A 12,491-nucleotide genomic window follows, 5' to 3' on the forward strand; every position below is an offset into this window, starting at 1 on the left:
ATTAATTATTCGTTAGATTAAGCATTCGTTAATTGCATTGAGCGTATAGATAATAGCTTAAATGCCTCTCTGCCCGCAGCGAATACCCGCCATGAAATGTTATCATTACAGCGTCATCTTTATTGCTTGCAGTTGCTTGATAACACGAGTGCTTTCCAAATCCTTATCTGTTCCTTTTCGAAGAGAAAAATCTTGGATTGTAGAATAAAATATTCTAAATGACCCGTGGAGAAAACATTCGGGCCAGTCTATCAGACGAAACATTTGGTAATGGAATAAACATAACATTGTGACTTATAAACAACATATTTGTCGAATGAATAAATCAAGTTCAATGTAGCCTATATATAGCAAAGGTTTAATTTAGGATTAGAAACGTGTTCAGAAGGCTAATTATCATACATAAAACTCTTGAAAAATGTTGGTAGCATTTGAGGCACTTGAATTCTCTAAGGAACTGAAAATTATAGGCTACTACGTATATCACAATTCCTTATGGAACATCTGCAATCTATTCTTGCCAAGAATCACATAAGGATCACACATGGCATCACACAGAGGTCTTCACAGGCTATCTGTTCCTTATTTAATTACCATTACGTCACAACAACATCTTTGTTTCCATCCATTTAATTTATCACAATCATTTCTACACGATTTTATGACTTTTTGAAGTTGGTTTTATTCGTCGGTAATTAAAATCGAAGTGGACTTATTTAATGGTTGCACACATACTGACATGACACTGATTTATTATTGGCTTTTTTTATTCAAACACTAATGGAACTCAGCTTGGGTCTGACGTCAACTACAGCCCATTAACTAACTGAATGTTAATTAAGGCCAAAAGAGGGCGCCGGTTGACTTTTTAACTGAATAAATTAAATTAAACTAGAATGTTGGATGAATAAAATGTCTATAATGAATAAAAGTCTGCTAGAAACATCTTTTAAGTCTTCAGTTCGAATGTATTTATTTAGATATTCTTTTTGGATACTCTTGACTCTCCTGTTAAAGTCTATGTGTTTGCAATACATAAAATTTTTTTTATTAATTATGTGTAGGCTACTACATCCCATCAGTAGGCTAATAAAAACATGCTTGGACATTGATAAACTTGAAACAAAAATGCGCGATGTCGAGTAAAAATTTCTAGTGTATGTTAAATTAGTCTAATAGTAGGCCTAGGCTATATATTACACATAGAATATAATGGGGTTGTAAAATATCAAATGTTGCATAATTTTATGTGGAGTATGTGGATTTTCCTAACCGACAAAAATGACCATAAACATAAAAACTACTGAACAAGCATTTAGAAGTTTATTGTAAAGTGCAAAATGCGAAAATAGGCTCTGTGAAACTTTGATTTTTACAACATGCTTGTGTCCCCAAAGTTCTACCAACACTTGCGGTCTTCAGGCACACTTGAAGACTTGAACTAAATTCAGAAAGGACCGCAAGTGTGGGTATTGGGTCCGTATACATATATATTGGGACAGGCCCAAAGAACTCTTTTTATTTATTTATTTTTTAGGCCCAAAGAACTCTACCTTACATCCTTTTGGTCAGTGTTTCCTCCCATCCTGAGGGTGGCGCTGAAGCCCTTCATGCGCTCCGACTCTGCGCACCAAAAATCAGCGTTTGATCCTGGGGCCGGGATGAAAGGTGGTAAATATGGCGGCGGCCTTGGAAGGAGATGAAATCGACAATGATGATTATTATTCTTTGTTAAACGTCCGCAGAGAGGTATGACATATTGTTATTAAGATATATTCTCTGTATTAAGAGAGAAGTTTAAGATGAATGACCCGCAAGTGAAGAGTAAGTGCACGCTTTTAAACAGGATCCAACAGCGTGTCGTTAAGCTGTGGCTCAGTCAGCACACCGTGACCCTTAACGTTACTTATCATTGTCTTCAAGCAGGAATTTGAGTGCATGGTCATTAATAGCTCGGATGCATATCATATATCAACGCCTTCTGTTCTCTTTAACCGCAAACGAGAAGCGCTGAGTGAAAACACTATGTAGGTGACTTTTTGGCGCTTCTCAACTGTAAAAGTGAAACTGCTTCCAAAGTGGTGACTTCATTCAAGAAAACTGCAAATAATATTTAACACATCTATTAAACGTGATTGTTTTGCCTTTGCCAGCTGTTAAGATTATTTAAAAAAGAAAAATTTGCCTAAAAGTGAAAAAATCTTTTACCAGTTACTCACCCTCATGTTGCACCAAATCTGTATAACTTTCTTCTGTGGAGAGTTATGCAGTGTTATGGACTGACAGCCATCTTTTGGCATACAGTGTAATCCAGTGGTGACTTTGAGGGTTTAGTGGAACAAAACAGAAAGTTAAACTTTTTTGACACTTTTCAAAAAGTTTTCACAGAAGCCTTGAAAGGATTTTAATTGGTCTTGATTACAACTTCAGAACTTGTTTTTGGACTTTCTTGAAGTTTTTAAACTTGATTTTGCACCTTATTATGTTATGTCCTCCCTAGAGCAATGTTGTAATTTAGGTTTATGATTGATTATTTCTGTTTAACTATATGCAGGCCACACAGGATGAGCTCAAGGCTTCATATCGCCGTCTTTGCATGCTCTACCACCCAGACAAGCACAGAGATCCAGAGCTTAAAAAGCAGGCAGAGCAGCTTTTTAACTTGGTTCACCAGGCATATGAAGGTATGTTGTCTTTGCACACTCAGCCTTTTAAAGCCTTTGACAAAGCAAGCCACTTTTGTTGCATTGTTTTCTTTGTTTTTACTGTCAAGGAAGCATTTTGTTTTTAAATGGATTCTGTCTTCATTTAAAGGGGTCATATGATGCTTTTTTAAAGATCATTATTTTGTGTATTTGGTGTAACAGAATGTTGACATTTTATTGTAAAAAAAACACATTATTTTTCAAATACTGTACATTATTGTAGGTCCTCTATGCCCCGCCTCTCTCAAACGCTTCAATTTCTACAAAGTCCCTCCTTCCGACAAGTGCAGTCTGCTCTGATTGGCCAACTGATTGGCCGAACACCACAATCCGCGTCAAAAATGTAATGCCTCTTTCCATAATCGCGAGCTTCAGCTTTCAAAATTATAGTAAAGAGAGAATGTCCTTAGTTTTACCATCAGTTAAAGTCCGAGAGGGGAACAGAGTCGCGTGACAGACACGGCGATGAAGCTCATATGTGTTTGCACACAAGCTGCGATTGTGTGACCGTTTCTCCCTCTCTCATACACACACACAAACGACGCTGCGCTGTGACTCTCTCTCACACACGTGCGCACACACATTTACACACACACACACAACGTGCAGAATTCCTCATTTAAACAGTCAATAGCAAATACTTAAACTAATAACAAAACATACAGTCGCTGATTCAGAAGCACCAGATTTTCATAGCAAAGTCAGAATTACCTCCTCTCCTAGTCTCACGAAACGGTCGTCCATAAAATGCTTTGCTGTTCTGTTGTAAGTAATCTTAATGATTCCTAAATGCATCTGTTTTCAGAAGGCCAAATAAAGTGCTTTTGCTTTCACCTAGAAACACACAGTGTCTCCCTGACATGGCTTCATCAACACTACTGTGCTTACTGAAACCACACCTTCTTTCTTTGCGTGCAGCATTTGGAAATATTTGCATAATGCAACATTTGGGCTGCATTATGCAAATATTTCCACATCTTGACGTCAAGATGTGGGGGCGTGTTTGAACGAGCTGTTTTAGGTGAGCGTGGCAGAGTCTTAACTTTCTCTTTGGTTTTGAGACTTTAGTCTTTGCAACTTCAGGAATCTTATCTATGCACAATCAGCTTGTAACACTCCAGAGAGAAAGGAAAACTTCAAATCGCATCATATGACCCCTTTAATCATTCTCATGTTGTTCCAAACTTGTATGCATTTCTTTAATCTACTGAACAAAAAAGGACATATTATGAAGAATGTTGATAACCAAACCAATTCCCCTGAAACTGAAACTGTTCAGTTACCAACATTCTTCAATGTTCCACAGAAGAAAGTAAGTCATACAGGTTTGGAACATCATAAGGGTGAGTAAATTGACACAATTTTCATTTTTGGGTGAACTATCCCTTTAACAGGCCCTTTCTCTGTAGTAAAACACGTTTTTAACCCCAGGTCATGAATATTTAAGATTGTTATTTATGTTCTTTTGCAGTACTAAGTGACCCACAAACTAGAGCAATCTATGATGTATATGGGAAGAGAGGGCTGGAAGTGGAAGGATGGGAGGTAAGTTGAAGATTCAGAAGACTAAAAAATGCTTCAGCATTAGTTTCATTCTTTAACATTTCAAGCAAATCATTTTCCCAGTGGGCTTTTGTCATCTTTTTTGTGCTCACTACAATAATGATTTCTAGGTAGTGGAGAGGAAAAGAACACCGGCAGAGATCCGTGAAGAGTATGAGCGACTTCAAAGAGAGAGAGAGGAGAGAAGACTACAGCAAAGGACCAACCCTAAGGTTTGACCTAATGCCTTCAAAGCAACAGCCACTGTCGTCATTAATACAAGTCTCGCTGATTGTTCTCTGTCTCACTCAGGGGACAATAAGTGTGGGTATTGATGTGACAGACCTCTTTGATCGCTATGAGGAGGATTATGAAGAGATCTCTGATGGTGGCGGCGGTGGCCTACCGCACATTGAGATCAACAGGATGCACATATCACAGTCAATTGAGGTATAGTCCTTGCATCATGTTTCTGATGTATATTCTCATAGATACATTACTGTTCAGAAGCATGGGTCAGTAAGATTTTTGTTTCTTTTGAAAGACATCAATACTTTTATGCAGAAAGGATGCATTGAATTAAAAAGAAAAAAGATGTGTAATGTTACAAGAGATTTCTATTTCAAATAAATGTTTTTCTTTTGCGCTTCCTGTTTTCCAAAAAGTCATGTTTCCACAAAAAATATTAAGCAGTACAGCTGTTTTCTGGTGTGAAAAGAGCTGTTGATCATATATCAATGTTTTTTTTAGCAACAAATCAGCATAAGGATCCTGTGACACTGGCGTAATGGCTGCTGAAAATTCAGATTATCATAGAAATAAATAATATTTATATTATATAAAAACAAAAAATTGTAACGTTTCACAGTATTACTGGTTTCACTGTATTTAAAAAAAAAAATAATTCAGCCTCTTTCATAAACTTAAGAAAACATACCAACTCCAGTTTTTTATGAAGTTATGATAGAGCAAAATGTAAGTGTTTACATATAAATATGCTTCCTGTGTATGGGTCAATGACGGGATACTTTTGTTTTTTTGACCTGGTGTATTTATTCGTGTATTTAAAAAATGCATTAATTACAGTGACTTGGTATTTCATGTATACAATTCTCTTTATTTGTTTGAAAAAAGAAATATGTTTGTGTCTGTTAAATATATAAAACTTATAAAAAATATATTTATATTTAATCCATTAAGTTTTTCAGGGAAAAAATACAAATTTTAAAAAATACTTTCTAAGATATTTGTGATTTTAAACTAGATATTTCCTTTCTTTTAAAAGATTTTTACTTTTTATTTATTGTGGAAGCACACTTATATTGGCCCTGATCTTAATACAGTCGTAAGGCTTTTATACTGTCCATCTCGGCTCTCATAGGCCCCTTTGACAACATCAGACACCGCCATTCTTTCCGGCTCTCTCTCCACACACAATGGAAATGGGGGAGGAAACATAAACTTGGCCTTGCGACGAGTCACCTCGGCTAAGGGCTGGGGAGAAGTAAGTGCTTTCAGTTCATGCTTTTCATAATAATGGACTAGATTATAATTTTTGCTGAGCTTCTAACCAAACATGATTCATTCATGTTTAATACAGGTTGAGTTTGGGGCAGGAGACACACATGGCCCTCTCTTTGGTTTAAAAATTTTCCGTAACTTGACTTCACGCTGGTGAGTACAGCACATCTCTGTGTTTGAATAATTTATTTTTAAGTATTATCGCTTTATTTATTTTTGTAACAAAATGTGACTGTTGACTGTTTGAGTGTATTGTATATTGAGAGATATTTGTGTTTTTTTAGCTTCACAACGGCTCATTGTGGCATGCAGTTTTCATCCCGTGGCATACGGCCGGGGCTCACTACTATGCTTGCACGCCACCTGGACAAAAACACTATGGGTTATTTACAGTGGCGCTGGGGAACTCAGTCTTCCATGAACACCAGCATCGTCAGGGACACCAAAAGCAGCCATTTCACCTTCGCTGTGCAGGTCAGTTGCTGTTTTGCACAGCACCCCCTGATCTTTATTCCATTGTTTGTTTGTTTTCTCAACCACTGTTCATGATCTTTTTTTTTTTGTTGCCATAGTTGGGAATTCCTCATACATTTATCATGATGACCTACCAGTACAAATTCCAGGATGATGACCAGACCAAGATCAAGGGCTCTGTCAAGTATGTATCTGTGGATTCTGTCTTTGTCTTTTTGTGTTTTGCATATAGATGGGTTGTAGTTGTATTTTTATCTGGCTGCATTTGCACTTTTAACCAAAAAGATGGTTAGTTTAAACAGGTAGTTTATAAATGTGGTTAGTTAAGACAGGTAGTTCAGAAAGGTACTGGTAGAATTTGTCAGCTAATATTAGATTTGGTTTATAATTATGCACAGTTTTTTAAAATAATTATTTATTGATAAAGTTGTAACTATTTGTTTTTTTTTATTCATTCCATTATTTTTGTTATATTTGAAGAGTTTATCAAATTCTTAATCGTTGTTATACTTTTTCATTGCGCTTTAAATTATTTTTGCTTAGCACACACCTTATTTGGCACAGATTTTGTCTTGACTTTTTGCATGTTTAAACAAAAAAAAATGGTTTGCATCCATTTAAATCAGATATGTCCTCTGTCTGACCTTTAAATGCTTGTATCTTGAAAACCACATATACATTGAAATTCACCTTTCCTCTTATTTGCCCTATTTTAAACAATTGCAATCTTTGGTTTGAGCTGTTTTGTAATTGAATTAGGTTAGCTCTGTATTTTTGTTTGCTTGTTTCATATTTGATATTAAAATATTATATGACAAACACTCTGCAGTATTTTCTCTGCAGTAAAGATAGCCAGTCTATTGCATGTAAATAAACAAGAAATCTGTGTATTTGTCCTTGCGGTATAAATGCAGCATCTGAATGCAATGCATCCTAGATTCTGTGTTTATGTGACCTGCAGTTTATTTGTGGCCGATCACTACCAAGTGTCTTATTGATTCCGGTTTTTGTTGTTTCTAGTCTGTTAAAATAACAACACTTGTGTTGCAGGTCAGGGTTTTTCGGTACGGTGGTAGAATATGGTGCTGAAACTAAGATCAGTCGACACAGTGTCCTGGGCGCTACCGTCAGTGTCGGAGTACCTCAAGGCGTCTCTCTCAAGATCAAGTAAAATGCTTTTGATAATTTTGAAGCTATATTCCAATAGCAGTTTTTCACTAGCTCTGAAATCGTGGTGTTTTTGTCTATCCCAGGTTGAACAGAGCGAGCCAGACGTACTTCTTCCCCATTCACTTAACAGACCAGCTTCTACCCAGCGCCGTTTTTTATGCCACTGTCGGACCCCTTGTGTTCTACTTGGCCATCCAGCGGCTAGTTATCAGACCTTACCTTCGTGCTCAGCAGGAACAGTAAGCCTTTTAGCTGATTAAATGTGCAGAGTCACAGTTACGTTTCATTTTGTTGTCTTTTATTGGCCAGTTGACTTCCCCAACACTCTTCTCCAACCTTTATCCCCTGTGAGTCTGGAAAATAATAGACTGAAATCCATTTAAATGGCTGTGAAACTGAGTAAAAGAGCAAAAGAGTAAATTAAAATTGAACCTTTCGTCTTTTGTTTAGGGAACTTGAGAAGCAGCGGGAGAGCTCGGCATCAGACATTGCCAAGAAGAAGCAAGAGGCAGAAGCAGCTGTGAGCTCATAACGTCTAAATACGCTGCAAATAATTTATAATGCATGACCATTTAAAGTGGTCATAACTTTCACGGAAGGCTCTTTGTGTTCGGAGAAACGATGAGTTAGCGTCAGGCTACCGTTCCTATCTGCACATCAGTCGCTGTGTCAGGGTGATAAATGTGTGCCTTCACTATGTGCGTATACAAGCAGTCTTATTTGAAATCACTCTTTTCTCTAGGTTCTGCTGATGCAAGAGTCTGTGCGTAGAATTATCGAAGCAGAAGAGTCCATAATGGGTATGACCGCATAACTCCCGATAGCATTGGATGTGATCAAACTATGATTTGAACCTTCTGCCAAGTGAGGATTGGTGACTTAATCTCCTTGTGTACCAGGTATGATCATCCTCAACGCCTGGTATGGCAAGTTTGTGACAGACAACAGCCGGAAGCACGAAAGGGCAAGGGTCATTGATGTGACGGTGCCTCTACAGTGCCTGGTGAAGGACTCCAAGCTCATTCTCACAGAAGCCTCTAAGGTAAAGCACAGTTATGCTTGCTTTGTAATAGGTTTTGGTCCAGAAGACAAAGAAGGGATGAGAGGAGAGTGTTATTGGAATAGCAATGAATTCACAGAAGGTTTTATCTAGTTTTCTGAAATGTTTTGGGTGTGCTTTCTAAAGCTTGATTTTGCTTCTGAAATATTAAATGTATTTTTTGCATTGCAAATGAGTGAAAAATTGAAACGGTTATAAATAAAGACATTCACGAGTTCAAAGGTTTTAGGTCAGTGTGATTTTTATATTTTTTAAGAACATACTTTTAGCAAAGATGCATTAAATTTGTTAAAAATTACAGTAAAGACAATTTCATATAAATGCTGTTCTTTTGAACTTTGTTCATCAAAGTATCAGTTTCCACAAATATATTAACCAGAACAACTGTTTTCAACATTATAGACATAATAAGAATTGTTTATTAATCACTAAATCAGCTAAATGTTTTTTTACTTTTTGTCAACACTAAACTTTTGAATGGTAGTGTAAGCTTCCTTAATATTCCAATAAATGTTGAAATTTAAAAAAAAAATCAAAAGTTTGTAGTTTTGAAATGTAGCTTAATGCATAAGAAAAAAAAATTTAAAAATGTCAGTCTCAACATATCAGCCTCAAGTGTGTCCTAATGTTGCACTCTAATACTGTTGCATGAAATGTTTAACAAACAAATATAGAAAAAAACAAACCTTGAGAAATCCGAGAAATTCACCCCTAATGTTAAATGCTGTAGCAGGTATTCATTGATTGTTTTTGCGTGCATGTCCTCAGGCTGGGTTACCGGGCTTCTACGATCCCTGTGTAGGTGAGGAGAAGAGTCTGAAGGTGCTGTATCAGTTCAGAGGTGTGATGCACCAAGTTCTGTGTGGTGACACAGAAGCACTCAGGATACCAAAACAATGTGAGTATGCAAACCAGACAAAACAATCTGCAGTTGTTTTAGAGCATTTATTTTAATTCTTAATACCCTGTCTTTATGATGACAAATGCTTAATTGTGTTTACCAGCAATAAAGATGAATGCTATTCCCAATTTTAATTTAAAATCTCATGTTTTTGTCTTTCCTCTCCCTTGTAGCCCACAGGATTGATAATGAGAGTTAGGAACATGTATCTCTTGAGCTGAAAGGGACAGTTTGGACTGGTATAGACTGATGAGACACAGATGTTCTGGAGTAGTGCCCTGGAAACACTCTGTGCCCTTAAAAGTCTTCATATACCTATTTATCACTTATTTTGTTGCTATTTTAAATAATATTCTACATGATGTCTGTTTGCAAATTAGAATATTTAATTGGAACATTTAATTTGCTGGATTTCCAAGAATAAAAATGTCCTTTCCCAGAAAAAAAGCTAGACAACAGATATATTTTTGTGTTGGTAGACCTTAAAAAACATTTTTAAACAAAGGCCCCCCCTCCTCAAATATGGAGCCACAACGGTGCCTGTAATCATCACTCAGCAGAGAGAGCTATTTTACCCTCATTACATCACACAAACATTGCTGCTTGATCCGACTCAATGAATCCCACAGGAGCTGGTGTACCCCAGCTGCCAGCCTTCTTTCTATATAACACTTTTTGTACCACCAGCTTCCAAATAAATGATCTTGCAAGTGTTTAGGAGGCAAAGCATGTTCTTAGTGAAACCCTAGCTGCTTAATCATTTGCATTATTTTTCTCATTCATCCCTTCCCTTGAGTCTAATATTTGGAGGCCTATCTCTCGTACTTCATGTCTGCCAGAAGTGTCATAGGAATTGAAGGGGCCAATGCACACAATATGCCGGCATTGTCTATTGCATGCTGGTTGAGGAAACAGAATGTGAACTGTGTACTAAATCTCATGTAGGGATAGTCTCCCACCTTGTGTCCAAAGACTTGAATAGCAGTGGATGAATAGTGGAATAATAGTGGAACATGCTCTGTTTGTATTTTAGACTCAATCTCCCTTAATCCCTGCATTTTAGTGCCATAATTCATACAGAGAAGATCTAAGCCCCCATTACAATCTTTGGTTGATTTAAACTTTTTGTTGCCTTTTGGTATTTGGGATCTTTATGCAAGAAATTTCATTTGTCTTGATAAATGACTAATATTTTATTTGAAAGACTGGCTGTATGGAATGTCTTTTCCTGTCTCCTTTTTGAGTAGTATAATTTATATGAAATGTGTCCATTCTGCACACTTGCCATTTGAATGATGTTAAAAACGACAATCTATAATTGTTGGCTGGAGTTCAAAGGTGTTTGTTATACTTTACCTAATGGCCTACCACTTGCAGCAAGTATAGACTGTCATTTTTTTAAATAAATCTTCAATGAACAATGGAAATGTATATTGTGTTTGAATGGTGTACATGAGTTTTATTTAAAAAATAGAGCAAACTTACATAATGTGTCCTCAGATGTTTTCAGCACGGTGACATTTGATACAATTTAATCAATAACACTTTACAATATGGTTCTGTTTAACAGCAGATAACTAGTTTTTATCTGTTAATATTTGATGGACCTGAGCTAGCATGTACTAGCAATTAACTTTTATATTTTTTATTAACTAATGTTAACAAAAATTAATGAAAGGGACCTTACTGTAAAATGTTACCATTTATTCTATAAATGTTCTCCTAAAAATTCTTTTGGGCAGAAAATCTTTCACACAAGTCAAAACCAAAGCACAGTAAATTGAAGTTTTAATTGGACGTATCTGTCCAATTAAAGAAAAAACTTGTCACTTTTGCTGCTTTTCAAGAAATATATTTGTTGAACACATTTTCCATGACCAAAAGTTCAGGCTTCTTTAAAGTTCAAAGATGTTTGTGCAACCCGAAGTCTTCATTACTGCTTGACTATGTCTTGAAGCCACTTCCCCATTATATTGGGAGCTGTGAATGTCTTTGGCGATATGTATGTCTATATCTGAGCTGTCGACGTAATGTCAGAAGTTCTCTTTGAGCATCTTGCAGTTTGGCTTTCATTCTTTTTATCAATCTGCATTTGGTCTGCAACCTTTTCTGTAGCCAGCTGTTGGCATCTAAAACATTAAACAAACGGGCTTTAGTTGTGCATGGGTCCAAAAGAGCATAGGTGTGGTCTGTGGCAGCTAAATCCTGTTTAAAAAAAAAAAAAAAACATTTAATCCATACCTATTATTATATATACACAGGAATATAAGAGTAGGCTGAAAGATGATAGATTCACTTTTGTGGTTTGACAGTAAGCCTCTTCACTGCTATGAGAGTATTGAGCATCCTCATGCATCTCAATTTGAGTGTCCTCAGTGAAAGGAGGCGTCCTGTCAGGTGCAGTGTCATCCCATTTATCAGCAGCAGATTGTAAAGCTCTCTTCGGCCTCTTCCTACAATTATTTTGCTGACGGCACAAAGATGACAATGAGACTAAGATGAAAAAAACATTTAGTATTACATTTATCTATATTGTGACCTTATTTACCTTTGTATCCTGAGGTGGGACTGCAAAGAGAGTTGGCACTGCGTTCCACAATAGATTTTTACGGTTGCCCAAACCACTGAAACAATCTGGGGTGAAATGAAGTGAACAGATAACCATATGCTTCCTTGGCTGAAAGTCGTCACGTCCAATGTTCTCTAACCATTGTTTCAGAACCGATTGTTTACTGAAAGGGAACCTGACAAGGGATAAAGATTAAATGCCTTGCAAAATATGTTTAGGATGTCTTTAATCATCTTGACAGTAAACTGTCCGTCATTACCTACCTGTGGAACGTGATTTCGGGATTTTTGTTATTGTACCTATTTGTGCAATTATATGCAGAACAACTTTTCGGCATCTTTGCCCCGAACAAAGATGGCGCTTATCAAAAGCCCCGCAGTGTCTCAAAATTATTAAAACCTATAAAATGAACATGATCTTTGCTGTATTATTTGATATATTCATTATATTACAATCAATAAAAATGAGATAACTCAGAGATAATATTTTCTTATTAACAAAAAAACAATCCTTAAAACGATTTCAGTTGTTTTCCGGTGATTCGCCTCT

The 12,491-nt window shown here is 36.5% G+C and overlaps 2 protein-coding genes across 2 annotated transcripts; one reads left to right on the forward strand and one right to left on the reverse strand.

Moving 5' to 3' along the window:
- Positions 1-1,627: 1,627 nt before the first annotated feature.
- Positions 1,628-10,578, forward strand: LOC306859863 (dnaJ homolog subfamily C member 11). The gene is made up of 16 exons (XM_079401236.1): positions 1,628-1,749; positions 2,555-2,684; positions 4,177-4,250; positions 4,379-4,480; positions 4,560-4,697; positions 5,629-5,751; positions 5,848-5,921; positions 6,053-6,242; positions 6,341-6,426; positions 7,293-7,409; positions 7,496-7,651; positions 7,863-7,932; positions 8,155-8,212; positions 8,312-8,454; positions 9,241-9,370; positions 9,547-10,578. The coding sequence occupies exons 1-16, from the start codon at positions 1,678-1,680 to the stop codon at positions 9,570-9,572; spliced, it is 1,689 nt and encodes a 562-aa protein (XP_079257362.1). The 5' UTR covers positions 1,628-1,677; the 3' UTR covers positions 9,573-10,578.
- Positions 10,579-10,645: 67 nt separating this feature from the next.
- On the reverse strand, positions 10,646-12,480 carry LOC306859864 (THAP domain-containing protein 3-like). The gene is made up of 4 exons (XM_079401237.1): positions 12,206-12,480; positions 11,922-12,117; positions 11,670-11,840; positions 10,646-11,578 (listed from the first exon to the last, which is right to left on the reverse strand). The coding sequence occupies exons 1-4, from the start codon at positions 12,277-12,279 to the stop codon at positions 11,342-11,344; spliced, it is 678 nt and encodes a 225-aa protein (XP_079257363.1). The 5' UTR covers positions 12,280-12,480; the 3' UTR covers positions 10,646-11,341.
- Positions 12,481-12,491: the final 11 nt, after the last annotated feature.

The sequence above is a fragment of the Barbus barbus genome (genome assembly GCF_936440315.1).
Source record: "Barbus barbus genome assembly, chromosome: 40".
In the NCBI taxonomy this organism is placed as follows: domain Eukaryota; kingdom Metazoa; phylum Chordata; class Actinopteri; order Cypriniformes; family Cyprinidae; genus Barbus; species Barbus barbus.